General features: G+C 49.4%; 2 protein-coding genes across 2 annotated transcripts; both read left to right on the top strand.

Annotated features, from left to right (window-relative positions):
* The first annotated feature begins 3,356 nt into the window (after nucleotides 1-3,356).
* Nucleotides 3,357-7,256, top strand: LOC121754533. The gene is made up of 3 exons (XM_042149894.1): nucleotides 3,357-5,454; nucleotides 5,587-6,461; nucleotides 6,606-7,256. The coding sequence occupies exons 1-3, from the start codon at nucleotides 3,357-3,359 to the stop codon at nucleotides 7,254-7,256; spliced, it is 3,624 nt and encodes a 1,207-aa protein (XP_042005828.1).
* Nucleotides 7,257-21,576: 14,320 nt separating this feature from the next.
* On the top strand, nucleotides 21,577-22,017 carry LOC121754603. The gene has a single exon (XM_042149954.1). The coding sequence runs from the start codon at nucleotides 21,577-21,579 to the stop codon at nucleotides 22,015-22,017; it is 441 nt and encodes a 146-aa protein (XP_042005888.1).
* Nucleotides 22,018-26,297: the final 4,280 nt, after the last annotated feature.

Genomic DNA, 26,297 nt, shown 5'->3' on the forward strand with positions numbered 1-26,297 from the left:
ATTGGAAATTCCATGAAAAGGTTGTTACCATTCAAGATGGAATTGTCTTGTCTCTAGTCAAGTGTCGTTTGACACTTAGTGAGAACAAGAATTATGAGACTAGTTCTGCAGATAGATGTCTCATGTATGCTATGATGTGTACTAAGTTTGATATTAGTTGTGCTTTTGCATAGCAAGTACATATCATTTTAACCATGGCAAAGGACTTTGATTGAGGTAATGGATATACCATAGTACTTGAGAAAGACTAATCGCTATATTCTAGTTTACCAGAACATGCTGTCCGGAAGAAAATCCTACTTCTGGCGCAACTCTACTTCTAGAGAGAGATGCTCTCCCTTCTCTCTAGCAATTCTCCCTTTTGAACAATAATCCACCTTTCGACCACCCCCCCCCCCCCCACGCCGACCTTCCTTCCATCTCCGACCACCATCCTTGTTCGTCCAAAGCCACAACCACAACCCCGGCTCGCTCCACCAGTCTCGAGCCACACCTCACCAACCCCCGCTCAACTCCCCGGTACGGCTGGTGTCTTGACTCTCCTTCAGCCATGCCGGAACACCCGCCGGATCCTCCACCGGGGTCCGAGGAACCCCGCACCATCTCGGATCAGCAAATGGTCCTCCGGGCGGCCGAGGACCCTCCCTTGGTCCAACAAATGACGTTCACGTCGGAAGAGGCTTCCTCCACAAGCCTTCCCTCCAAGAAAATGGCGAGGAAATCCTTGAAAACAAACGTGAAAGAGAGGAAAAGTACCCCGGCCCCTTCCACCAAAGGCGATGGTCGGAAAAGGTTTGTACTCTCACCTATGCCGGAAGACAAGCAACTCCGGAAGAAGATTGATTTCGGTGAAGAAGATAGCCCCACCATCGGGTCTCCAAAATGCAAGGGTCCCATCTTTCCGGCGAGCCAACACATGGATGAAGTGGGGAACTCCTCCCCTAAGGGCACCATGAATTCCAACACTAATGAAGAAGGCCTCTTGGAGGATGGGTATTCCACCGATGACGGAACAGCCACGGCGGCCACGGCGGCGCCGGATTCCGACCAGCAAACGGCCGGCGACGGGGTGTGCATTGGTAAAGATAGGGCCAACCAACCACTAGGTCCAAGATGCATGAGAGATAGTCCAAAGGAGGTACAATTGTCCTTGGTGGATGTGAAAGTCAAATTACCCGAAATGGAGCCAACAACAAACCTACTTTCCGAAAGTTGTTTGGTGGCTTGCCGAACCGAGCCATCACGTGAACTACTAGCCGTTGAAGCCCATGTGCAGCCAAAGAAAGATTCCATCATGCAACTAGCAAACCTTGACATGCCGGAGATGCTAGACGCCATGGTGGTGCAGCCCCTCCTCAGAGACAAGTAGCCGGCGGACCTTGTTGAAAGGGCCGGACCGGACCTCGCCCTCCCATGGTCCTCTGAACCAAACCCCGAACCACCCCTGGTTGCAAATGGCCCATCACTAGAGGATTTCCCCCCCCTTGAACGAGGCCGGTTTCGCAAAATCCGAGATGCCTTCGAGAGCGGTCGGCTACGCCCGAGCCAATCCCCACAACCGGACGCCACACCACTTCGAGCCACGACTGGGCCCTCGGCCCCCGACAAGGCTGCTGAGCCAACCGAGAACAAGACCTCGGATGCGGACGGGAGGTCGGCCAATGATGACACGACGATGGCCGACGTGTGCGTGCACCGTGGACCACAAGCCTTGGCTGGATCAGAGCCACTAGGCAACGCGTGGGCGGCGCGACACAAGGCCTCATTGAGTAACTCCCGACCCGAAGGAAATGAAGAAGGCGCGCGGAACACAAGCGCTCCCAAGAGCATGGCGGATATGGTTCGGATGTCGCGGAACACCGAAAGGCCGAAAGTGTTCGAGCCGGATAACATTCCAAATATAGGCTTTGCGTCCACTTCCAATGGCATTCCGGCAATCTACTTCTCCGGAGCGGAAGTTCAAAAGCTGGCCTCGAGTATTGGGCACGCCATTGTGGGTAAGTTCTCCCACTCTATACCCACTTCATACCAAATACAAAAGGCCCTAGATAATATCAAATTTAATAGAGGATTTACATGGAAGTATATTATTGCTAAGCATATATTTGTTCAATTCGAGGATATGGCGGATTATGCCCGTTTGCTAAGTGGACCGAAAGGGACTCCGGTGTGGTTTATTGATCGGCACCCCATGAGGGTTTTCAAGTGGTCCCCGGATTTTGATGCGTATTGTGAATCCCCGATCGCGGCAGTTTGGTGTAACATCATTGGCCTCCCAATCCACCTCTTTGATCACGCCGCCCTCTTTGCAATTGGTAAATTGCTTGGAAACCCGATACAAGTGGATCGCGCTACGGCCAACAAGTCGAGACTCTCGTTTGCTCGCATTTTCATTGAAATTGACATTACGACGCCACCTCCCGAGGAGTTCATTCTAGATATTTGTGGCCGTGAGACGGTGCTAAAAGTGAAATGGGACAAGATCCCGGCATATTGCATTGAATGTAGGCATGTTGGACATAAACGTGAGGTGTGTTATGCGGCGGGTAACGTTGAACGCCCCCCGAAGAGGAACTACAATAATGTAACGCCGAGACAGCCACACCATGAGAGTCAGGGGGAAGGGACAAAACGGAACAACCAAAGGAAATGGCTAGCTCTAAAGAATGGAAACATCAAAAGAAAAACAAAGGGCCGAAAGGGCTGCCAAAAGCCGGATCCTCGGCCATTGGTCCCGAGCCGAGGGAGTGGTCAGGCCCGGACATCATGGGCGAAATGCATGGTAATTCTGACGCGGCTCCGGTGGCAAGTGTCCATGAAAGGGGCGAGAGCTCCTATGGCCGAGATACCTTCGACAAATCCGTCGGAGTGGTGGCTAGTTCTACCCATCATGGAGGTGAATCCCATGGGGCTACGAATGGGTACACGCCCTCCCAACGAGGAGCGTTTTCTAGTTGGAGAGGGGGAACACGGGGAGCGGCACAGGGCCGAGGGTCCCAAGCAGCCCGAAATGTCCTAAGCTCCAACCAATACTTTTCCCTCATGGAGAAGGAAGATTTCCTAGAAGATGATGATGACGTGGAGGGGGATGGGGATAAAGAGGGGAGCCCCCGAACCATCCTTTATGCCGGTGGGGATGATCCCATGATCATGCATGAGGAGGGATACATTGGAGAGGAACGGCTTCAAATGGTGGAATATCAGGGGGACCTCGCACGGTCACCGGGTAAGACTCTTCCCCATTAATCATGTCTGTCAACTTTTTGTTTTGGAACGTTAGGGGAGTTGCTAACGCGCCTACCCAAAATGTTCTTAAAAGACTAATTAAGACTCATAATATTCATTTTCTTGCAATAATGGAGCCGCTCACAAGCCCCAACGCGGAGAAGTTCTCAAAGGCTTTGGGGCTGGTTTTCCAAGGATCGAATAGAAATGGGAAGATTTGGGTGTTTGTTGAGGAAGGGGCCAGCTTCCTGGTCGAGAGAGACACGGATCAGGCCCTATCCGGCCGCTTTGGATCCCCCCGCCTAGCTAGTCACTTGTGTGTCTCGGCGGTGTATGCAAAATGTACAAGAACCGAACGGATTCATTTATGGGATGAATTGAGGGAGTGCTCCATACTTTGGGAGGGCTCACCATGGTTGATCGGAGGGGACTTCAACACCATTCTCCATCCACGAGACAGAGTAGGGAGTGAAACAAACCGCCAAGCTGAAATGGTGGACTTTGCGGAGGCTATTGAGGATTGCAGGATACTAGACCCGGGCTATGATGGGTCGGAGTTCACATGGGCCAAGAATGGTCTCTTCGAAAGATTGGATAGAATTCTTGTGAATGAACGTTGGGCACAAATTTTGGAAACTACCCGGGTGACGAACCTGCCCCGGATTGCCTCGGACCATGGGCCTGTGTTGGTAAGATGCAAAGGGACAGATCATAACAGCGGGGGTAGGCCGTTCAGGTTCCAAAACATGTGGGTTAGACACGAGGGATTCATGGATCTCGTTCGGGGAGATTGGATGCAACCGACGGAATCCGGAGGCCTACTCAATTTCCAAATCAAACTTGCACGGCTTAAGAGAACCCTAAAGGTATGGAACAAGGAGACCTTTGGGAACATCCATCTAAACCTCAGGGATATGGAAGTGAAAATCGCAACGGCCCAAAGCAATTTCGAGGAAAGGCCAACCCCGGAGAACAGGACAGTGATCAATAGATGCATCGCCGAGTACATTCGACTGCTCAAAATGGAGGAGGACTTCTGGCGCCAAAAGGCTACTCTAAGATGGCTAGGGGAGGGCGACAAGAACACGAAATTCTACCAAAGTTGGGTGAAACAAAAGAGGATCCGCACGCGCATCCACAAGATCAATGTGGGTGGCCGGGAGATCTCGGACGAAATGGAGATTAGAAGTTCGGCAGTGGAGTTCTTCCAAGATCTACTGGCCCCGGGGCCTATCATTTTGTCCGAGCCAGACCTTGATTTGATTCATCAACTCCCACCCTTGGCTGAAGTGGCGGCACTACCCGAGACACCATCCGCTGAGGAAGTCAAAAATGCTGTTTTTGATATCTACGGGGACAGTGCCCCAGGGCCGGATGGTTTCACGGCCTTGTTCTACCAGGCTTGTTGGGCGATGGTTGGGCCGGACGTGGTGGCGGCTATCGGCCAAGTTTTCGGGGGTGCCTACCTCCCACGTAGCGTCACGGCCACAAGCATTGTTCTCATTCCAAAAAAGCCTGTGCCGGAATCGTGGAGCGACTACCGCCCTATTAGCTTGTGCAACGTCGTCAACAAGATTATCACAAAGATTATGTCGAAGAGAATGACTGGGCTCCTCCCTATGATTATCTCGCCAAACCAGAGTGGATTTGTGAAGGGACGGCTCCTTAACGATAATGTCCTTTTGGCACAGGAGATGTTCCACGAGCTCTTGAGATGTGGGACAGCTCCTAATGTCGCGGTTAAAATCGATATGGCCAAGGCCTATGACCGGGTCCAATGGACATTCCTCCTGAAAGTGTTACACCGGATGGGTTTCCCGGCCCCGTGGGTCTCCCTGATTGAGAGATGTGTGGGATCCTGCTGGTTCTCGGTGCTGGTCAATGACTGCATGGAAATAAGCCACCTTGCCTACGCCGACGACATTGTGATTTTTACACAAGCAGCGGAGGGCCCTCTTAGGCGTTTGCGGACTTGCCTGGAGAATTATGCCAGGGTCTCCGGGCAGCAGATCAACTTGGCAAAAAGCAACTTTTACATTGCCGAACAACATGAAGGATGCGCCATCACTATTCAAAATGAAGGAGGCTTCACACGAGGTACTTTCCCGTTCCTTTACCTTGGGGTTCCTATTTACCGTGGTGTCAAACGTACAGATATGTTTATGTTTCTTCGGGAAAAGATTGCTGCCCGAATCTCGGGGTGGGCCCACCGACATCTCTCCTTCGGAGGTAGGCTTACCCTACTCCAAAGCACCCTTGAAGCGGTGCCGCTGCACATCTTCCAGGCCATTGAACCAACCTCCGGGGCCCTTAAGCAATTGGATCAGCAGATGGCCCGTTTCTTCTGGGGATCGTCAACAGAGAGAAAAAAGACGCATTGGATTGGGTGGGATCAGATCTGCCTCCCCACCTCTGAAGGGGGTCTCGGCATCCGTAAGACCAAAGAAGTCCTCCGGGCCTTCAGTATCAAACTTTGGTGGAGGTTCCGGGAGCAAAATTCCCTTTGGGCTAGGTACATGAAGGCCAAGTATTGCCACAAAAACTCTCCCCTTGCGGCCTCTCCTTCGGGGAGAAACAGCCCGACATGGAAGCGGCTAATGAAAGTGAGAAATCAAGCGAACCCGAATATTAGATGGGTGATCGGCCAGGGCGATGCCTACTTTTGGGATGACATTTGGCTTGGGGAATACCCCCTTCGCGAGCTCTGCCTTGACGATAGAGGCACCCCTTCGACCAAGGTTTCGGAATACATTGGGGGTGAAACATGGGATGAGATTAAGCTACGGCAACTTCACAACCAGGCTGGAATGCCTCAAGAGATTATCACACAAATCCTTGATACCCCAATAGTTGCGGGAGAACCGGATGTCCCCCGATGGAAACTTTCTCGGCTCAGGGAGTTCTCGCTCGCGACGACTTGGGAGACAATACGCTCACAAAGACCAAGCATTCAAGGCCTCGATGACATTTGGAAGGCTGGACTTACAAAATCTATTGCGATCTTCAACTGGCGACTTTTGTCAAACAGGATACCGGTTGATTCCAAGCTCCAGTGGAGGAAAATTGAGCTTGCGTCGAAATGCCAATGCTGCTCACGGAGGCCTAATACCGAGTCCCTCCAACATCTCTTCATTCGGGGGTGGGGAGCAACATGTGTTTGGAAGGAGTTCAACGGCTGGTTCGAAGGCTCGGCCCCACCCCTTAGGGTGAACGACACCATCCCGGACAGGTTGCAAGTATGGTCCGCTAGGACCCAACAACAGGATAGAAGACATCTTAGCCGAGTCATTCCTTACCTCATTTTGTGGTTCCTTTGGGCGGAGAGAAATAGGAGTCGACATGAGCAAATTCAGTTCAAACCGTACAATGTTGTTTGGCAGGTTCACATGTTCATCTACAACAACATGGCCAACGGACACATCAAGCCGAAACATTGGAAGGGAGTAAAAATCGGAATGAGCCTTCCGAACCACCCCGAGACAAGGGGGCCGAGACCGTTAGTTATGCCGGTTAAGTGGCATCCCCCGGAACGCACATGGATAAAGCTTAACACGGATGGGGCGTTCTCTGAGGCAACAAACATGGGCGGCGGAGGGGGTCTGGTTCGGGACCACAATGGGAAGCTGCTTGTAGCTTTTGCAACCCCACTCGCCGCTCACTCGGCTCTTGAGGCCGAGCTTATGGCCATTCACCATGGGTTGGAGGTAGCAAAGGGGTTCAACCTACCCATTTGGGTTGAAGCAGATGCGGAACAAGCCATTAAGTTGCTCAATGGCTCGGCTTGGGGCCCGGCACAAGTTCGCCGCGTAATGGCCCGGCTACATGGCTTTAAGCGTAGACATACCGTCAGGGCCACTTTCATCCCTAGGGAGGGCAACAAGGCGGCCGATTTGCTCGCCAAAATGGGAGCGGAACAAGATCATTTCCAACAAATGTCCTCACAAAATGTTCCAGCAACAATTAGAGCCATCATCCGGATGGACGAAATGGGAGTCCCCAATCTTCGGGTGAGAGATGATGAGCGAGAGTAGCACGAGGCCCGAAAAGTGGCCATCGATCCTGATTCGTACCGGATGTCGTAGAGGTAGAAGTAATGGGCTTTTGTATGTGTTCAATTGTATTTTGGTTTTGAAAGGGAGTAGGATGAGGTCCAGGTCCGGGTATGTGGAACCAGACCGCACACTACTCCTGAGTTTGATCTGGCACATCACTTTTGGGTGTGGCCATGTTCTGTTACCTTTCGTTGTTGATATATAGGGATGAGGGACCCACGAACCCTCCACCATAAAGGTGTTTGATTAAAAAAAAAAAAAAAAAAAAAAAAATTCTAGTTTACCAGTCATTCATGTAATGTCCTTGGGGTTACACTGACTAAGTCTCATGACTAATCAGTGATCGAGTAAGTCATCCTCATTATATGTGTTTACATTAGGAGTATACTCCTAGTAGCTTTGATCGTAAGTTTTTTTTTTTTTTTTTTTTTTTTTTTTTTTTTTTTTTTTTTTCAAACACCTCTACGGTGGAGGGTTCGTGGGTCCCTCATCCCTATATTTCCACAAGAGATAATTACAAGGCGTGGCCACACCCAAAAGTGGTGTGCCGTAACAAAATCAAGAGTAGTATGCGGTCCGATCCCACAAGGTTCGGACCTCATCATACTCCTTTCCAAAAAACAATTAACCACAACGCTAGTCACTATTATCTCCCGTCGTCTCATGATCAACTTTGATGCCCGTCCCCGTCTAGGTTTCGGATGTGCGACACTCCCATCTCGTCCAATCTAACCAAGTCCAATAGTTCTCTCGGTGCTGAGTTGTAGTGCATTCGTAGGCCACTGTCTTGGACTAGCCCCATTTTCGCAAGGAAGTCCGCCGCTTTGTTCCCCTCCCTGTGTATGAAGGTGGCTCGGAATTTGAGTTGGCGTTTGAGAATGGTTAGTTGCGCCACCGCTTGCCGAGCGAGTGCCGGCCCCCATCCCGTCCCATTGACCAATTTGATTGCTTGCTCTGCATCTGACTCAATCCAGATTGGTAGGCCGTATTCCTTGGCTATATTTAGCCCGTGGATCATGGCCAACAGCTCCGCTTCTAACGCCGAGTGGGCTTCAAGGGGTGTGCTGACGGCGACGAGCATCTTACCCGAGTGGTCTCGAATAATCCCGCCAGCCCCTGTACTGCCGTTCGCTTCATTATAGGAGCCATCCGTGTTGAGCTTTATCCACGGCTGATCCGGGGGGTTCCATTTGATTGCCATGGCTAGGGGTAGCGCCCTGATTGCCGCCGCTTGTTGAGGAATATTGATTCCAAGTTTAACTCCCTTCCAATGTTTCGGCTTCAAGCTTCCATTAGACATAGCATTCCGAATGAACATGTGGACCTGCCATACCACGTTTTGTGGTTTAAACTGTGTGCCTTGGTGGCGGCTCCTGTTTCTCTCCGACCAAATAAACCAAAGGATGAGGTATGGAGTGGCTCGGCTAAGATGTTTCTTGCTCGGCTGTTGGCACCTTCGCGCCCACACTTCGATTCTCGTGGGGATTGTGTCATTGATATGGATGCGTGGGAACGGGCCTGTGAACCAGCCGTCGAACTCACTCCATACTCTGCGAGCTCCATATCCCTGGATGAAGAGGTGTTGGAGTGACTCAGTGTTCGGTCTGTGGGGGCAGCATTGGCACTTAGAAGCTAGCTCAATCTCCCGCCACTGAAGTTTCGTGTCAACCGGCACCCGATTGGAGAGAAGCCTCCAGATAAAGATGGCTATTGAGTTGGTGAGGCCTACCTTCCAAACGTCCCCCAAACCATGGATGATCGGGTTTCGTCCTCGAAATGTGTCCCATGTCGAAGCCACCGTGAATTCCCCATGCTTAGAGAGGTTCCACCTCGGGATATCCTGCTCGTCATGGAGGATCGGTGTATTAATGATGCCATCGATAACATGCTGAGGGAGGCCGGCCTGATTGTGAAGGAGTTGAAGCTTGGGCACATCCCAACCACCATTTGTAATGAACTCCGAGACCCGGGTGGTTGGTCTTCCCCTATCATCAAGGCTAAGTTCCCTCAGAGGGCTATTGCCAAGCCAAATGTCATCCCAGAAGTAGATGTCCCCTTGTCCCACTAGCCATCTCATGTGCGGTTGCGCGAGGGGCCATGCTCTTGAGAGCCTTCTCCACGTAGGGCTACTCCTGCTCGGCAATCTCAAGGTGAGCGGTGTGGAGTTGGAGCAATATTTTGCCATCATGTATCTTGCCCAAAGGGAGTTTTGCTCCCGAAATCGCCACCACAGTTTGATATTGAAAGCGTGGAGGACCTCCATAGTTTTTCGGATCCCAAGGCCTCCTTCATCAGTGGGCCGGCACATTTGTTCCCATCCAATCCAATGGGTCCGCTTCTTTTCATTCGTAGACCCCCAAAAGAATCGGGCCATTTGTTGGTCAAGTTGCTTGAGGGTACCGGCCGTGGGCTCGACGGCTTGAAAGATGTGCAAGGGGATCGCTTCAAGAGTGCTCTTAATCAACGTAAGCCTTCCTCCAAAGGATAGGTGGCGGTGTGCCCATCCTGAGATCCTTCTTGCAATCTTTTCCCGTAGAAAGAGGAACATGTCCGTGCGCTTGACACCACGGTAGATAGGGACACCGAGATAGAGAAAAGGAAAGGCCCCTCTAGAGAAGCCTCCTTCCGCCTGGATCGAGTTTGCCCAGTGTTCATGGGCCTCGGCAATATAGAAATTACTCTTGGCGAGGCTGACTTGTTGGCCGGAGACTCTTTCATATTTTTCGAGACAGGCTCTTAGCCGGCGCATAGGATTTGCCGCCGCTTGAGTGAAGATGATAAAGTCGTCCGCATAGGCTAGATGGCTGATCTCCATGCATCTCCGGGAGGCTTTGAACGTCATGTCCTTTTGGCCGAGGATGAGCTTATCTAATGCTCGGGACAGGTAGTCCGCCGCGATTACGAACAGAGCAGGGGAGATCGGGTCTCCTTGCCGAAGTCCTCGAGTTGATCTAAAGAAGCCCGAGGGTGCCCCGTTAACAAGGACCGAGAACCAGCAACACCCAATACACCTCTCCATAAGTGAAATCCATGAATCCGGGAAACCCATACAGCGTAAAACTTTGAAGAGGAATGGCCATTGGACCCTATCATAGGCTTTAGCCATGTCAATCTTTACTGCCACATTAGGCGCTGGGGAGCATCTAGCAAGCTCATGGAACATCTCTTGAGCCAGAAGTGCGTTGTCGTTAAGGAGCCGACCTTTGACAAATCCACTTTGGTTTGGGGAGATGACCCGTGGGAGGAAAGGAGAGAGTCGAGAGGTGAGTACCTTGGTAATGATCTTGTTTAAAACATTGCAGAGACTGATGGGTCGGTAGTCGGTCCATGATTCCGGCGAAGCCTTCTTTGGGATAAGGACAATGCTTGTGGCCGTGATGCTCCTCGGCAGGAAGGCCCCTCTGAAGAACTGTCTGATTGCGTCCACTACCTCCGGTCCCACAATAGGCCAGCAGGCTTGATAGAAGGTGGCCGAGAAGCCGTCGGGTCCGGGTGCACTATCTCCGGAAATGCAAAAGGTGGCACTCCTGACCTCGTCCGCACTTGGAGCATCTGCGATGTCAGCGAACTGCTCGGCTGAGTGGACCTGCTGGATTAGGTCGAGGTCTGGATCTTCAAGTGTCGGATTGTTGGGGGCAAGGAGTTGTTGGAAGAACTCCACTGCGGACTTTTTAATCTCGGCTTCCTCGGTGAGCTCCTGCCCATTGACACGTATTGAATGGATGCGGAGACGAACCCTCTTTTGTTTCACCCAGCTTTGGTAGAACCGGGTATTTTTGTCTCCCTCGGCAAGCCACCTCAGAGCTGCCTTCTGTCGCCAAAAATCTTCTTCCATTTTCAGCAAAAGGATGTACTCGGCAATGTGTTTGTTGATCGCTGTCCTGTGATCCGGGGTCGGCCTTGCTTCGAAACAAGATTGGGCCAAAGCAATTTCTTCCTCCTTTTCTTTTAGATTAGCATGAATGTTTCCAAAAACCTCTTTGTTCCACTCCTTAAGGGCCTTTTTAACTCTGGCCTGCTTGATTTGAATGTTTAGGATTCCACCCGCCCCCGTGGGCTCCTCCCATGCTTTTTGCACTACGGCCATGAATCCTTCATGACGGATCCACATGTTCTGGAACCTGAAAGCCTTGGCTCCAGCGGATGTGTTCATCTTCGTGCACCTGACAAGAATTGGTCCATGGTCCGAGGCAATCCGGGGGAGGTTCGTAACCCGAGTAGCCTCGAAGGTCTTAGTCCAATCCTCGCTGACAAACACTCTATCCAACCTTTCAAAAAGGCCATTCTTGGCCCAAGTGAATGCCGCTCCATCAAAACCAGGGTCAAGCAGCCTACAATCTTCCGTTGCCTCCGCAAAATCGACCATCTCGGCTTGCCGGTTGGTATCACTTCCAACTCTGTCTTGATGAGATAGCATGGTGTTGAAATCGCCACCGATGATCCAAGGTGTTCCCTCAAGAGGCCCGGCAATCTCTCTCATCTTGTCCCATAGGTGATGTCTTTCAGCCCTTGTACATTTGGCGTACACGGCTGAGATGGCCACCGGCCTAGCAAGGCGGTGGGATTTGAGGTACCCGTGGAGAATTTGTTCCGAGTCAACCTCAATATCAAAAGTGGACCCCTCTTCCGCAAACATCCAGATCTTCTCGTTCATGTTCGAACCAATGAAGGACAGCCCCAAGGCCTTAGAGAAACGGTCCGGGTCCGGTTGTGTGAGCGGTTCCATTATTGCAAGAAAAAAAACATTATGACAACCAATTAGTCTTTTCAGAACGTTTTGAGTGGGCGCGTTCGCGATCCCCCTCACGTTCCAAAACATGAGATTGTACGACATTATTAACAAGAAGGGTGCGTACCCAAAGAGGTTGAAGGCCCTCCTTGATAATCAGTACGGTGTTGCTCTTTGTTCGGAGCGACCTCCTCGGCGTCCTCGGCCGAACTGTTGCCTCCTAACTTCTCGGCCCCCACATGCAATTCCATAAGGTCTTCGTCCGCATCCCCACAATTCTCAACATCAAATTCTCCGTTCTCCATGAGAGTATAATATTGGTTAGTGCTCATGTGGTTCTTTGCCGAGAAGAACCCACGCCCCCTTGTCAAAGCATGGCGCGCGCCTCCTCTCGGATTCCCTCGCCGAACTGGTGAGACCGAGCTCCTCGCAATGGGGGAGCCCCACTCCACGTCCATGTTCCCACGTGGTGATGGTGGTTCGGTGGTGGGATGCAATGGATTCCCCCGGTTCGGTGGGGACTTCCCAATCTCGATCCCGGCAATAAGCCCGGCATTTTGAGTTCCGGAGCTCGGTCCGCTCCCCAAAGTAGAGTCACCCTTGGAGTTCGGTCCCTCCCAGGAAGTATCACCGGAGTCCTCCCCATTTGTTTTGTTATTGTTTGGTCGATCACCGGCCTTGCCTTGCTTCTTCCCCTGATGTTTCCATTCGTTGGAGCTGGAGGCATTCTTCCCCATATCTTGCTTCCCCTTCTCGGTCTGTCTCTCGGGTTGTGGCTGTTTTGGCGGGCCGTTGTGGTAGTTTCTCTTTGACGGCCGTTCCTTCTTGCCCGTCGCATAGCACACCTCACTTGCATGGCCGACATGTTTGCATTCTCGGCAATATGATGGTATCTTGTCCCATCGGACTCGCTGCACCGTTTCTCGCCCACCAAGATCGAGGATTATCTCTTCGGTAGGTGGTTTTGTGATGTCTATCTCGACGCAGATTCGGGCAAATGAAAGCCGAGTCTTGTTTGCCGTGGCTCGATCAATTTGTATTGGATTGCCGAGAAGCTTGCCGATGGCGAATAAGGCGGATTGGTCGAAAAGGTGAATGGGGAGGCCAATTAGGTTGCACCAGATTGCCGCAATGGGGGACTCGCAGTAAGCATCAAAGTCCGGGGACCATTTGAAGACCCTCATCGGGTGTCGGTCAATGAGCCAAACGGGCGTACCCCTTGGGCCTCCAAGGATTCGGGCATAGTCCGCCAAGTCCTCGCATTGAATGAGAATATGTTTAGCATTAATGTACTTCCAACTAAATCCACACCGAAGTTTAATATTGTCGAGGGTCTTTTGGATTTGCAGTCCCGTAGGGATAGAGTGAGAAAACTTACCCACAATGGCGTGTCCCATGCTCTCAGCAAGCTTTTGAGTTTCCGCTCCGGAGAAGTAAATGGCCGGGATGCCGTCTGACACTGAAGCAAATCCAATGTTCTGGAGCTTATCCGGTTCAAAGGCTTGGGGGCCGGTAGGGTCAGTCGAGCCTTTGAGCATGTCCGCCATCGTTTTCGGCCGACCGGGGTGGTTTGCGGCGCCTTCACCCCGGCCTTGTAGAGTGTTACTCGCCGAGCCCGACGGGGTACCCCTAAGCAAGTCCGCCATCGATTTCGGCCACGGCGAGGGCCCCAGTGTAGCTTCTACCCCCCCAAGTTGATTAACTACATTCAGCCCTTGTGTTGCGGCATCCGTCGCGGACTTAGATGTGTTTCCATTTCTCTTCGGATTGTTGAGTTCGGCTTCTCCATTCTCGGTGTGGATCTTCTCGGCCCCTACGTTGCCGTTGTGTGCCCTTCTCGGCTTTTCCATTCTCGGCTTTTCGGCTTTTTCTATCTCGGTGTGGATCTTCTCGACTTTTTCCTTCTCGGTGAGGGTCTGTTCGGCATCATCCATAGGCGTATCGTTGGGTGTTGGTGTGTCTCTTGTCACTGCAACCATCTCGGCACTAGGCGTGGCCTTGTTCATCGTCTCGATAAAAGGCTTTTCTCGGTAGACGTTAGGGTTCGACTTCGGTCGCGGCTGGCCGAACTCCGCACTATGATGTTCCGAACTAGCCTCAAACGTAGCTCGGAGCTTGCTAGTTCGTCCTCGTTCGAGAGGGGGAAAGTCCTCAAGAGAGGGTCCATTTCCATCCCGAGGTGTGTGTGTGACACTTTGCATGCATCCCGAAGGGTTTAGGGGGAACTCCAGTGGATTGTGGCCGGCCGTAATGAGAGGTTGCGCAACCAATGTGTCTAGCATCTCCGCCGAGTCCAAGGCGGCTAAGTGGATGATTTCGGCCTTTGTTGGTTGCGTTGGGGCCTCCACGACAATCGTCTCACGTGAGCTCTTGGGACGGAAAGGAGTTAGCCCACTTTCGGAAGGAGGTTTTGGTCTCCAAGCCAATTCGGGAAAGTTGGGTTGCTGCAAAAAGGAGCTAGATTTTTGTTGTTTTGGGGGCTCAACGGATGCATTGGGGCCAGCATCACGTGGTGTTCCGAAGTGGCAAGGCGCCAAGGAACTTTCGGAAAGTGATTTTGTTGTTGTGCCCATTTCGGGCAAGTTGACTAGCGCGTCCACCCAGGCCTTTTGACCCATGCTAGAGCCATCTCTCTCCGAGCAGCCATCATGTGGGGGGTTGTGCTCTCCTCCGTCACCAGTCCCCGCGTTTGCGCCGGCCGCAAGGTCATCGGCCGGAGCGTTGTCAACAGTTCTGGCGCCGGCAAGTTCTTCATTAATCTTAGCTTCATCTTCACCGTTGAGATTAGGGGAGGGCTCCATCGACGTCGGGAAGATGGGGCCTTTGCATTTTGGGCTTCCGACCGGCGAGCTCCCTTCGGCCCCGAAATCAATCTTCTTCCTAAGTTGCTTGTCCTCCGGCATCGGTGAGGGTACGAACCTTTTCCGACCAGTGCCTTTGATGGGAGGGGCTGGTGTACTTTTCCGTGCCTTCACCTTCATTTTCAAAGTTTTCCTCGCCACTTTCCTGCAGGGAAAAATTATGGAGGGAGACTCCTCCGACGTGAAATTCATTGGCTGGTCCGAGAGAGGGTCCTCGGCCGGCCGGAGGACCATTAGCTGGTCCGAGATGGTGCGCGGTTCTTCTGACTCCGGGGGGGGATCCGGCAGGCGCTCCGGCATGATCGAGAGAATGAGTCGAGTCACCAGCCGCTCCGGAGCTTTGTTCGTGCCTTAGCCAAGGGAGTGGTTGGTTGGTGAGAATCCGAGGTCGGGAGGATGGTGGGTGGCTGGTGGAGCGGGGGCGTGAGGAGGACCGTCGACAGTGGTGAGCCGAGCAAGAATGGGGTGGGCGGCGATGTGGGAACTCAAAACGTGGTGGGGGATTCTAGAGAGAAGGGAGAGCGTCTCTCTCTAACTTACCATTTTAGCATAGTCAGTGAATTCAATAGCAGCAAGTCTAACCTTTTTCTCCTCGGAATAGTTGTGACATTCAAAGATGAGATCCGCCTTTTGCTCCCATTCCAAATAAGCTTCGGGTCACTCCTTCCTTGGAATGTTGGGATCTTCTCGTAAGTTTGAGTATGCCTATGAGTAATTTTCCTCTAGTAATTTTCCTAAGCTCCAACTCCTTCATGAACAGGCGGGCCTTCCCCAATGGACCATTTTGATGATTCTGGATACATCTATTCTCAGGGCAAACCGGATGTCCCTCGTTGGAAGCTACCCCATACAGGAGAGTTTACAATGGCATCTACATGGGAAGCTACCCGAGCACACGGCCCTATTATTCCGGGCCTTGAGGATATTTGGAAGACGGGGCTTACAAGATATATCGCTATCTTCGCCAGGAGATTGCTATCAAACTGAATTCTGGTAGATACGAAGCTGCAATGGAGGAGGATGGAAATGGCTTCTAAATGCCAATGTTTCCCACATAAGCCGGCAATTGAATCTCTCCAGCACCTTTTTATTCAAGGGGCCGGGGCTAGAAGCGTTTGGAGAGAATTCGACACATGGTTTGAAGGCGCCTCCCCAAGGATCCGGATCAATGACACCATTCCGGAAAGACTTGAGGTCTGGTCTAATAGGCTCGGGTGCCCAGGTAAGAAACACCTTTGCCGTGCTATCCCTTTTCTTATTCTTTGGTTTCTCTGGGCGGAGCGGAATAGTAGTCGTCACCAATCGGTGGTGTTTAAGGCTTATAACGTAGTTTGGCAAGTCCACATGTTCGTCCGGAATAGCATGGTCACCAGGAATTTTCGAATGAAGCATTGGAAGGGAGTGAGGCTCAACTTTGGCGTCCCCGCTGGCCCTATGCCCCGGCACCCGAGAACCCATGCGATGGTAATCAAATTAGGGGTGGCAAATCGTGCGTGTCGGGTTGTTATCGTGTCGACACGATAACGACACGAACACGATAACAACAAACACGAACACAACCCGTTAAGAAAACCTCAAACACGAACACGACACGAACACGACACGAAACCCTCAGACACGAACACGACACGAACACGACACGAACCCATTAACGACACGAACCAATTCTGGTCAACACGACATGATAATAACACGTACACGAGATGACACGATAACGACTCTATAACAACACGACCTGATAACGGTTAAACCTATTAAAAATGAAAATAATAAGAATTAATAATATTAAAATATTATTTGTTAACGGATAACACGAACACGACACGAACACGACACAGACACGTATTGTTAACGGATAACATGAACCCGACACGAACACGACACGAACACGACACGAAATTTTCATGTCATTAACGGGGTCGACCCGATAAGGACACGAACCCAATAAGCTCTGACCCAAACCCATTATTTTCATGCCGGTTCGTGTTGTGTTATCGTGTCGTGTCAAAAATTGCCAGCCCTAAATCAAATGGATCCCCCCAGATTGGCCCTGGATCAAACTCAATTCTGATTGTGCCTACATTGAATCAACCGGAAAAGCTGGAGGAGGCGGCATTATCCGAGACCAGATGGGACACATCCTCGCGGCCTTTGCATGCTCGGTTGTCGCGCACTCGGCCCTCGAGGCGGAACTACTTGCCATACACCACGGTCTAGTTCTTGCTCATGAATTTGGCCGACCCATTTGGATTGAATTGGATTCTGAACAAGCGGTTCATTATCTGAATGGTTCGAGATGGGGGCCGACCAATTTAAGTCGTGTCATGGCTCGCCTTGCTATTCATAAACGACAACAAATGATGCGGTTTTCTTTCATTCCTCGGGAGGGGAACAAAGCCGCGGATCTCCTTGCCAAGATGGGAGTGGAGGAATCGGAATATAGACGTATGAATGCTCTCACGGCCCCAAGGCTCCTCCAAGCTATGGCGCACCTGACTCGATGGGAGTTCCTAATATTCGGCACCGGGATGGGGATGAAGACTAGAGGATGGAAATGTGTAACAGAGCTAGATTATGACTTGTAATTTTTTTTGTCTTTTGTAATACGAAAGGGAGTAGATGAGGTCCGAACAACTTTGGATCGGACCGCCTACTACTCCTATGCCTTGGTCTAGGTACACCACTATTGGGTGGGGCCTCGCTTGTAATTCGGATATTCTGAAATATAGGGATGAGGGACCCACGAACCCTCCACCGTAAAGGTGTTTGAAAAAAAAAAATTCCTCTAGCAAAGGCTAACTCAAGGGACAAACAAGATCATAAGCTAAGAATTCACATAGAGAGATGAAATTAATTAAAGATCTAGTACGCAGCAAAGACATAGTAGTGGAAAAGATATTATCAGAGAACAACCAAGCAGATTTTTCACAGAAAATGCCTTTGTGGCAACATGTTTCAAACATGATGTGATATGAATGGTAGTTCGATATATCAAGCTCCAAGACCTGCTTTGTGTATAAGTGGGAGAGTTATTGGCAGAGGGTATACTCGAAAGCATGTTTTGAGTATAAGTGGGAGATTGTTAGGTTTAGTATATTGAAAAGCATGTTTCGAGCGAGTTCGCACGAATAGAATCGAGTTCGCACGAATAGAATCTTGCTTGTGTACGGAAAAACTCTACAATCCACTTTTGACCCGATTCAGTATCATTCGAGCAGTTTGCACGAATAGAATCAATATATTATTACATTGTGTTTGCTTGTGCGTTTATAAGATGTTTTATAAACATTTAAATACATAAGAAGTAAACAAAGCCTAAGTCTTTTGCTTAGTAGACTGGTCGAGGGCTGCGCTCACTTTAAGGTACTACAGTCGGTTATAAGCAATGCTTTGCAAAAGAAAAGAATAATTTCACAACCTAGATAGGCTTTGGCTACCTATCGTGAAAGGTTGCAATGTCAGTCCAATTATTTCTAAGCCTTATTGAAATAAGATGACGTTGGTGTGGTATAGCACTGAATGGATCTAACAGCAAGACGAGTCTTTATGCTATCTACTACAAGACGAGGTCTTGATAATTAATTTATTAATCTACATACGTTAGCATTGGGCATACGACATTAAGTATCTACTACTTTGACTTACCAAAGGTGCGGGTTTTTCGTCACCCAACGATTCAGGTATATTGGGTAGTGGTGATCATTATCTAGCGGTGCTAGGATTGCTATTATGTTGAATCGTGCACGAGGTGAGTCTCGTTTGATAATGTCCTCAACAGGAGCTTGAACAAGGTTTTATTATTCGGAAACTGGCCAGTTGGAATTTAATTATTCCATGAATAATAAATAAGTGTTTCTTGCTAAGTCGAGGCTCTTTTGTATTTGGTAAGTAGTTGGGAGCGAATGGGAGAATTTTCCAACGACGGCTAGCCCTAGTTTCTCCGAGAGGTAATCCGTTTCTAAGTCGGAAAAGGAGAGGGATGGTGTATGAGGAACTGCAAAAAAAGGTAGAGAGAGACGCTCCTCCTTCCCTCAAGATTTCCCCTATTGTCTCACGTTGTTACAACCCCGCAGTTCACCACCTCCGCCGGTTTCCCCCCTTCAACTCCACGGTTTCCCCCCCACCGGTCGTTCACACAACCTGCCCATCACCCCCGACAATACGACACTCACTTCGTCTCACAACACCCCCTCCGCCGACCTAGACGCCTACCCACTGGACCCCAGTCCGTGCCGAAGGCTCTCTCTCGGCTGGCCGGAAGCAATGGGTCACCCACCGGATCCTGGGGAAGCCTTAGTCATATCGGATCAACATATGGTATTCTTGTCAGAGGAGAAGTCATCTCCGAAACAACTATCCAAGAAATTGGCTAAGAAGGTCAAGAGAGCAAAGGTCAAGACTCGTCGGAGCACCCCAGCGCCACCTACTAAAGGGAATGGCCGGAAGAGATTTGTTCCCTCTCCACTTCCCGAAGACAAGCAACTACGAAAGAGGATCGACTTTGGGGAGGAAGGTGGCTCCCCGGCCGGAAGTCCCAAGTGCAAGGGCTCTATCTTTCCGGTGAACTCGAGCCATGGTACGGGGACCACCACTCCACCGGAGGAGCAAGAGCAAGATGGAATCTACAAGGGGCTTGAAATGACGAGGCCGTGTGTTTGACAAACCCCCCGCCATCCTACCATTTTCCGGCTATAACCCCGACAATGTTGCCGGAGAGGAGTCGGCGGGCCCCGGCATGATGTACACCCAGCTGTGTCATGACAAAAGTAAGGCACTTGGTGCTGCAAATTCAAAAGACACCTTGGATGAAGAGAGAGTCAACTTACCCGATTTGGGTATGGGAACAAAAATGCTTTTGGAAAGTAGTTTGGTGTCTTGCCACAATGGAGAGTCACATGATTCGCTAGCCGTTGGAGCCTCCTTGCAGCCTACGCCTACCATTCTTCTCCAAGTTGCCTCCTTGGAATCGGCGGACATGCTAGATGTCTTGGCGGTGCAACCTCTTCTCAACGCCGGCGCGGCGGAGTGCGGTCGACCGGCGGGCGAGCCAAATCATGCACCCCAATCCGGTACAAAATCTCCCTTGATATCACCCCCGTCCGCTTTCAAAGCCTATCAAGTGGAGTTCCCACCCTTGGAGAAAGGTTTGGACCTTGAAGATCCGGGATTCCTTTGAGCGCGGCTGGCCGGAAGGTGCGGGGACGGTGCCGAGCTCGCTCTCGGCTCAGCACGCACCTCCTAACACGCACAACATGCCGGGCGCGGGCGAAGACAACACGGTCCCGGATAGTATGCCCGAGTCCCCAAAAAATGGGGAGAACCCGTCATTAACATCCAAGTCCGGGGTAATGGCTGACCTTTTTAAGGTCACTCCAGCAGCCACAACGAATGGGCCACAAATCCGTAGAGATGAGGGAGCCGGGGTTGGGTCGATTGGCAACACGTCAATCAACGGTGCCGAGGCCGGGCAGGAAACTTCAAACGCGTGGCGCTCAATGGCGGACATGATCAAGGGGGCTCCCGACCCGAATGGACCACAAGTGTTTGTGCCCGACAAGATCCAACACATTGGACTTGCATCAGTTTCAAATGGAATACTGCCAATCTACTTCTCGGGGCTGGAAAACCGAAAGCTTGCCGAAACCGTAGGGCACGACATTGTAGGTAAATTCTCACACTCTATCTTGGCAGCCGGACAAATTTTTTTTGAACACCTTCACGGTGGAGGGTTCGTGGATCCCTCATCCCTATACATGGCTGGGAGATTTCGGATGAAACAGAAGAGGGTCAGGTTGCGAATCCACTCCATTCGGACAAATGGCCGGGAGATTTCGGATGATGCTGAGATTCGCAATTCGGCAGTTGGGTTTTTCCAGGGTCTTCTTGCTCCGGACATTCCAGCGCTCGAGGAGCCGGACCTAGACTTGATCCACCAAATACCGCCTTCGGACGACCTTATGAACCTTCATAAGGCCCCGGATCCGGACGAGGTGAAGAGAGCAGTTTTTGAGATATCCGAGGATAGTGCATCTGGACCGGATGGATTCTCGGCCACGTTTTATCAAGCATGTTGGTCGATTGTTGGAAGGGACGTTGTGGAAGCGATCTCTCAGTTTTTCAAAGGGGCTTACCTCCCCCAAAGTGTCACGGCCACAAACATAGTTCTTATTCAAAAGAAGGCGTCGCCCGAGACATGGGCTGATTACCGCCCTATTAGCCTATGCAATGTCCTCAATAAAATCATTACCAAAGTCCTAACGGCCAGACTCGCACCTTTCTTGCAACAGGTCATATCTCCCAACCAATCTGGTTTTGTGAAGGGTCGGCTCCTGAACGACAATGTTCTCCTAGCCCAAGAAATGTTCCATGAGATTGATAGGTGCTCCCCGGCCCCAAACGTGGCGATCAAGATTGACATGGCCAAGGCCTATGACAGGGTCCAGTGGGGCTTCCTTATAAAAGTACTCCGACGCATGGGTTTTTGCCGGAGCCATGGATCAGCCTTATTGAAAGGTGCGTTGGTTCCTGTTGGTTTTCTGTTCTTATTAATGGTGCCCCCGCTGGCTTTTTCAGATCAACCCGAGGTTTACGACAAGGACACCCCATCTCACTTGCCTTGTTTGTAATGGCGGCGGATTACTTGTCGAGGGCCCTTGACAAGCTAATTCTCGGACGGAGGGAGATGACATTTAAAGCCTCGAGGTGAAGTATGGAAATAAGCCAATTAGCCTATGCCGATGATATCATTATCTTCACACAAGCGGCTGAGACCCCTCTTCGCCAACTTAGAGCATGTCTTAATGGGTATGAGGGAGTCTCCGGGCAAGAGATCAACCTCGCCAAAAGCAACTTTTACATCGCAGAAGTTCATGAACAATGGGCACATTCAATCCAATCTGAAGGTGGCTTTGCTCGGGGGACCTTCCCCTTCCTCTACTTGGGAGTCCCCATATATCGTGGAGTCAAGCGCACGGATATGTTCATGTTTATCCGGGAAAAGGATGCAAGAAGGATTTCCGGTTGGGCGCATAGACATCTATCCTTTGGAGGGAGGCTAACTCTCATCAAGAGTACCCTGGAGGCGATCCCTATCCATATTTTTCAGGCTATTGAGCCAACAATCGGCTCCCTTAAGCTCCTTGACCAATAGTTGGCGCGTTTCTTTTGGGGCTCGACAAATGAAAGGAAACGAACCCATTGGATTAGTTGGGACCAGATGTGCCTCCCCACCAATGAAGGAGGGCTTGGAATTCGTAAGTTCAAGGAGGTGCTGCGAGCCTTCAACATTAAACTATGGTGGCGATTCCGAGAACAGAAATCTCTATGGGCACGCTACATGATGTGTAAGTATTGTTCAACATCATCGCCTCTCACCACGAGAACCTCGGGAAGGAGTAGCCCAACGTGGAAGAGGCTGGCCAGAGCTTGGGGCCATGCGCACCCGCACATACGATGGATTGTTGGGGCTGGAAGGATCTATTTTTTGGATGACATTTGGATGGGCAACGAACCACTCAGGGGGCTTTGCATTGACGATAGGGGCAGCCCTGGTACGACAGTCTCGGAGTTCATCACGGAAGGTGCTTGGTGATATGGATTGGGATACGACGAAGGACCCGTTGGATATATTGATCCAAGAACCCCACGTATAATGATTGGCAGCGGATTTCCTTGATTGATAATCTGGTTTGATCCAATTCCAGAGCTTGGAAAACCTCGACCCGTTGGCTATGTAATCAGCCAAGAACCTCGGTATGGTTGAACGCCACAAGAACTTGCTCAAAGTATCTTTATAAGTTCCAAACAAGTGAAAAACTCTACAAAGAGAATTCAACTCACAAGACAAACTCTATTTTCGTATTTGATCAATGATGTCCTCAAATGACATGCTTACAAGCCTATTTATAGGCTAGAATGGACTCTTGAAAGTCTCATATCATTAGTACAACTTAAGACCTTTAGAATGACTCATAATAAGTGAAAAGTAACTCCTAACTATTGGTGTGACTTTAGGACATCTAAAGTCACTTATTTAACTCAAAAAGTAACTTAAAAATGACTCTTCATTTTTGCTGCTCCAACTTGGACGAAAATGCATCATTTATCTTCAATTTGGGCCTCCAAAATGTGATATATATTGACTCAAAACTTCATGCATTGGGCTGCCCACTAACTTGAATAATATTCACCATTTGGCCCAATGTTGAATGGTCTTGGAATTGGGCTTTTATTTCATCAACTAAAAGCATCATGGACTCCTTTATCTTCTTAGCTCTAGCTCTTGTAATTGGTCCACTTTGAATGATTAATGGATCCATCTTCTTGTCCTTGTTGATCAGCTTGGGTGTACCTCCATCATTCCCTTCTTCTTCAAGAGGATTCGTCCTCGAATCTAATTCACCAACATAAGGAGATAAATCAGAAACATTGAAAGTAGCACTTACATTAAACTCACCAGGTAAGTCAAGTTTGTAAGCATTATCATTGACTTTTCCAATCACTTGGAATGGTCCATCTCCTCTTGGCTGCAACTTGGACTTTCTTTTCGAAGGAAATCTCTCCTTTCACATATGCAACCAAACCCAATCTCCCGGCTCAAAGATGACTTGTTTCCGACCCTTGTTGGCTTGCTTTGCATATTGTTCTGTCCTCTTTTCAATGTTGAGTCTTACCCTTTCATGCAATCTTTTCACCATTTCAGCCTTAGCTTTTCCATCAAGACTTGCACGATCTTCAATAGGTATTGGAATCAAATCTAGTGGACTCAATGGATTGAAACCATACACAACTTCAAATGGGGAAAAGTTAGTAGCAGAATGGACACTTCGATTATAAGCAAACTCAGCAAAAGGTAAGCATTCCTCCCAACTTTTCAAGTTCTTTTTAACTAAAGTTTGTAGTAATTGAGACAAAGTCCTATTAACTACTTCAGTTTGTCCATCAGTTTGTGGATGACAAGTAGTAGAAAACAAGAGTTTAGCATCTCGATCACTCACAATTGATCTAGGAACACCATGCAAACGGACAATTTCTTTAAAGAACAAATCAGCGATATGAGATGCATCATCAGTTTTGTGACATGGAATAAAATGTGCCATTTTTGAAAACCTATCAACAACCACAAAAACTGAATCTCTACCTCTTTTTGTTCTTGGCAAACCAACAACAAAGTCCATTGAAATATCCTCCCAAGGTGCACTAGGAATTGGTAACGGTTTGTACAAACCATGTGGGTGTGATTTAGACTTGGCTTGCATGCAAGTTATGCATCTTTTACAAATTCTTTCAACATCCACACGCATTTTAGGCCAAAAGAAATGTTCAAGCAAAACATTCATTGTCTTATGGACTCCAAAATGACCCATTAAACCACCACCATGAGCTTCACGCACAAGCAATTCACGCATAGAACCTTTAGGAATGCATAATTTGTTTTCTCTAAACAAATAGCCATCATGCCTATAGAACTTGTCAAATGCAGCATGCTCACAAGCTAAATAGATAGAAGAAAAGTCCGGGTCATTATCATACATTTCCTTAATCAACTCAAAACCAAGCAACTTAGAACTCAAAGTAGTGATCAAAATGTACCTCCGAGATAATGCATCAGCCACAATATTTTCTTTTCCCTTTTTGTATTTGATTACATAGGGAAATGATTCAATGAATTCCACCCACTTAACATGTCTCTTGCTAAGCTTACCTTGACCTTTCAAGTACTTGAGAGATTCATGATCCGTGTGAATTACAAACTCTCTAGGCCACAAGTAATGCTGCCATGTTTCCAAAGCTCTAACCAAAGCATATAACTCCTTGTCATACGTTGGATAGTTCAATTGAGCTCCTTTCAACTTTTCGCTAAAGTACGCGATTGGCTTCCTATCCTGCAACAAAACAGCTCCTATGCCTACCCCAGATGCATCACATTCAAGCTCAAACATGTTATCAAAGTTAGGCAAAGAAAGAATTGGTGCAGTTGTAAGTTTTTCTTTAAGGAGATTAAAAGCATGTTCTTGTTTTTCTCCCCAATAAAAACAAACATCCTTTTTCACAATTTCATTCAAAGGTGCAGCAATTGTACTAAAATCCTTGACAAACCTCCTATAAAAACTAGCAAGACCATGAAAACTTCTAACTTGTGCTACATTTTGAGGAATTGGCCATTCTAAAATAGCTTTCACCTTCTCTTTTTCCATTTCAATCCCATTAGCACTTATAACAAAACCCAGAAAAACAACTTTATCCATGCAAAAAGAACACTTTTTGAGATTTGCATACAATGATTCTTTTCGTAAGGTATCCAAAACTGCACGCACATGGTTAAGATGTTCATTCACATTTTTGCTATAGACAAGAATATCATCAAAATAAACAACCACAAATTTTCCAATGAATTTTCTCAAAACATGGTGCATCAACCTCATGAAAGTACTTTTTTTTTTTTTTTTTTTTTTTTTAATCAAACACCTTTACGGTGGAGGGTTCGTGGGTCCCTCATCCCTAAATTTCAAAATGAGGTAATTACAAAGCGCGGCCACACCCGAAGGTGGTGTGCCAAGACAAAAACCAAGAGTAGTATGCGGTCCGATCCCACAAGGGTCGGACCTCATCATACTCCCGACAAAATTACAAGAAGCAAGTGAAAACAATTCTAGTCCCCGTCCCTTCCTAGGGTACGAACATGTGAAAGGCCCATTTGATCCATGCGGACGAGGTCCGCAAGCTCTCTCGGCACCGAGTCTTGTTGCATTTGTTGGCCTCTATCTCTCCCTAGTCCCATTCTCGCAAGGAAATCCGCCGCCTTGTTTCCCTCCCGGTGAATGAAGGTGGCACGGAATTTAAGTTGGCGCTTAAGAAGGATCAGATGCGCCATGGCTTCCCGGGCTAGCGCCGGTCCCCATCCTGCCCCATTAATCAATTTGATAGCTTGTTCAGCGTCTGATTCGATCCAAATAGGGAGGCCAAATTCCTTGGCGATGTTCAGCCCGTGGATCATTGCCAACAATTCCGCCTCCAGAGCCGATTGTGCTTCAAAAGGGATGCAAAAGGCCACAAGCATTTTACCCGAGAAATCGCGAATGACTCCTCCCCCTCCTGCTTTGTTGATCGCTTCATTGAAGGAACCATCCGTATTCACTTTAATCCACGGGGGGTCCGGTGGCTCCCATTTGATCGCCATGGCGAGAGGCAACGCCCGAATGGCTTCCGCTTGTTGAGGGATGTTAATTCCAAGTTTAACTCCTCGCCAGTGCTTCGGCTTCAGGCACCCGTTTACCATAGAATTCCGGATGTACATGTGGACCTGCCATATTACATTGTGGGGTTTAAATCTTGTGTCTTGGTGTCGGCTCCTATTCCTCTCCGACCAGATGAACCATAGGATGAGGTAGGGCATGGCTCGGCTAAGGTGCTTCCTATTCGGCTGATTGC

The sequence above is a fragment of the Salvia splendens genome, chromosome 1, assembly GCF_004379255.2.
Source record: "Salvia splendens isolate huo1 chromosome 1, SspV2, whole genome shotgun sequence".
NCBI lineage: Eukaryota > Viridiplantae > Streptophyta > Magnoliopsida > Lamiales > Lamiaceae > Salvia > Salvia splendens.

Excerpts from the sequence above, each read along its gene's own strand:
- LOC121754533 (XM_042149894.1), top strand. The coding sequence starts at position 3,357 with ATGGAGCCGCTCACAAGCCCCAACGCGGAGAAGTTCTCAAAGGCTTTG. Across the intron at positions 5,455-5,586 it reads CCGACATCTCTCCTTCGGAG|AGAGAAAAAAGACGCATTGG; the intron begins GTAGGCTTACCC and ends GATCGTCAACAG. Across the intron at positions 6,462-6,605 it reads CCATCCCGGACAGGTTGCAA|GTTCACATGTTCATCTACAA; the intron begins GTATGGTCCGCT and ends GTTGTTTGGCAG.
- LOC121754603 (XM_042149954.1), top strand. The coding sequence starts at position 21,577 with ATGGAAATAAGCCAATTAGCCTATGCCGATGATATCATTATCTTCACA.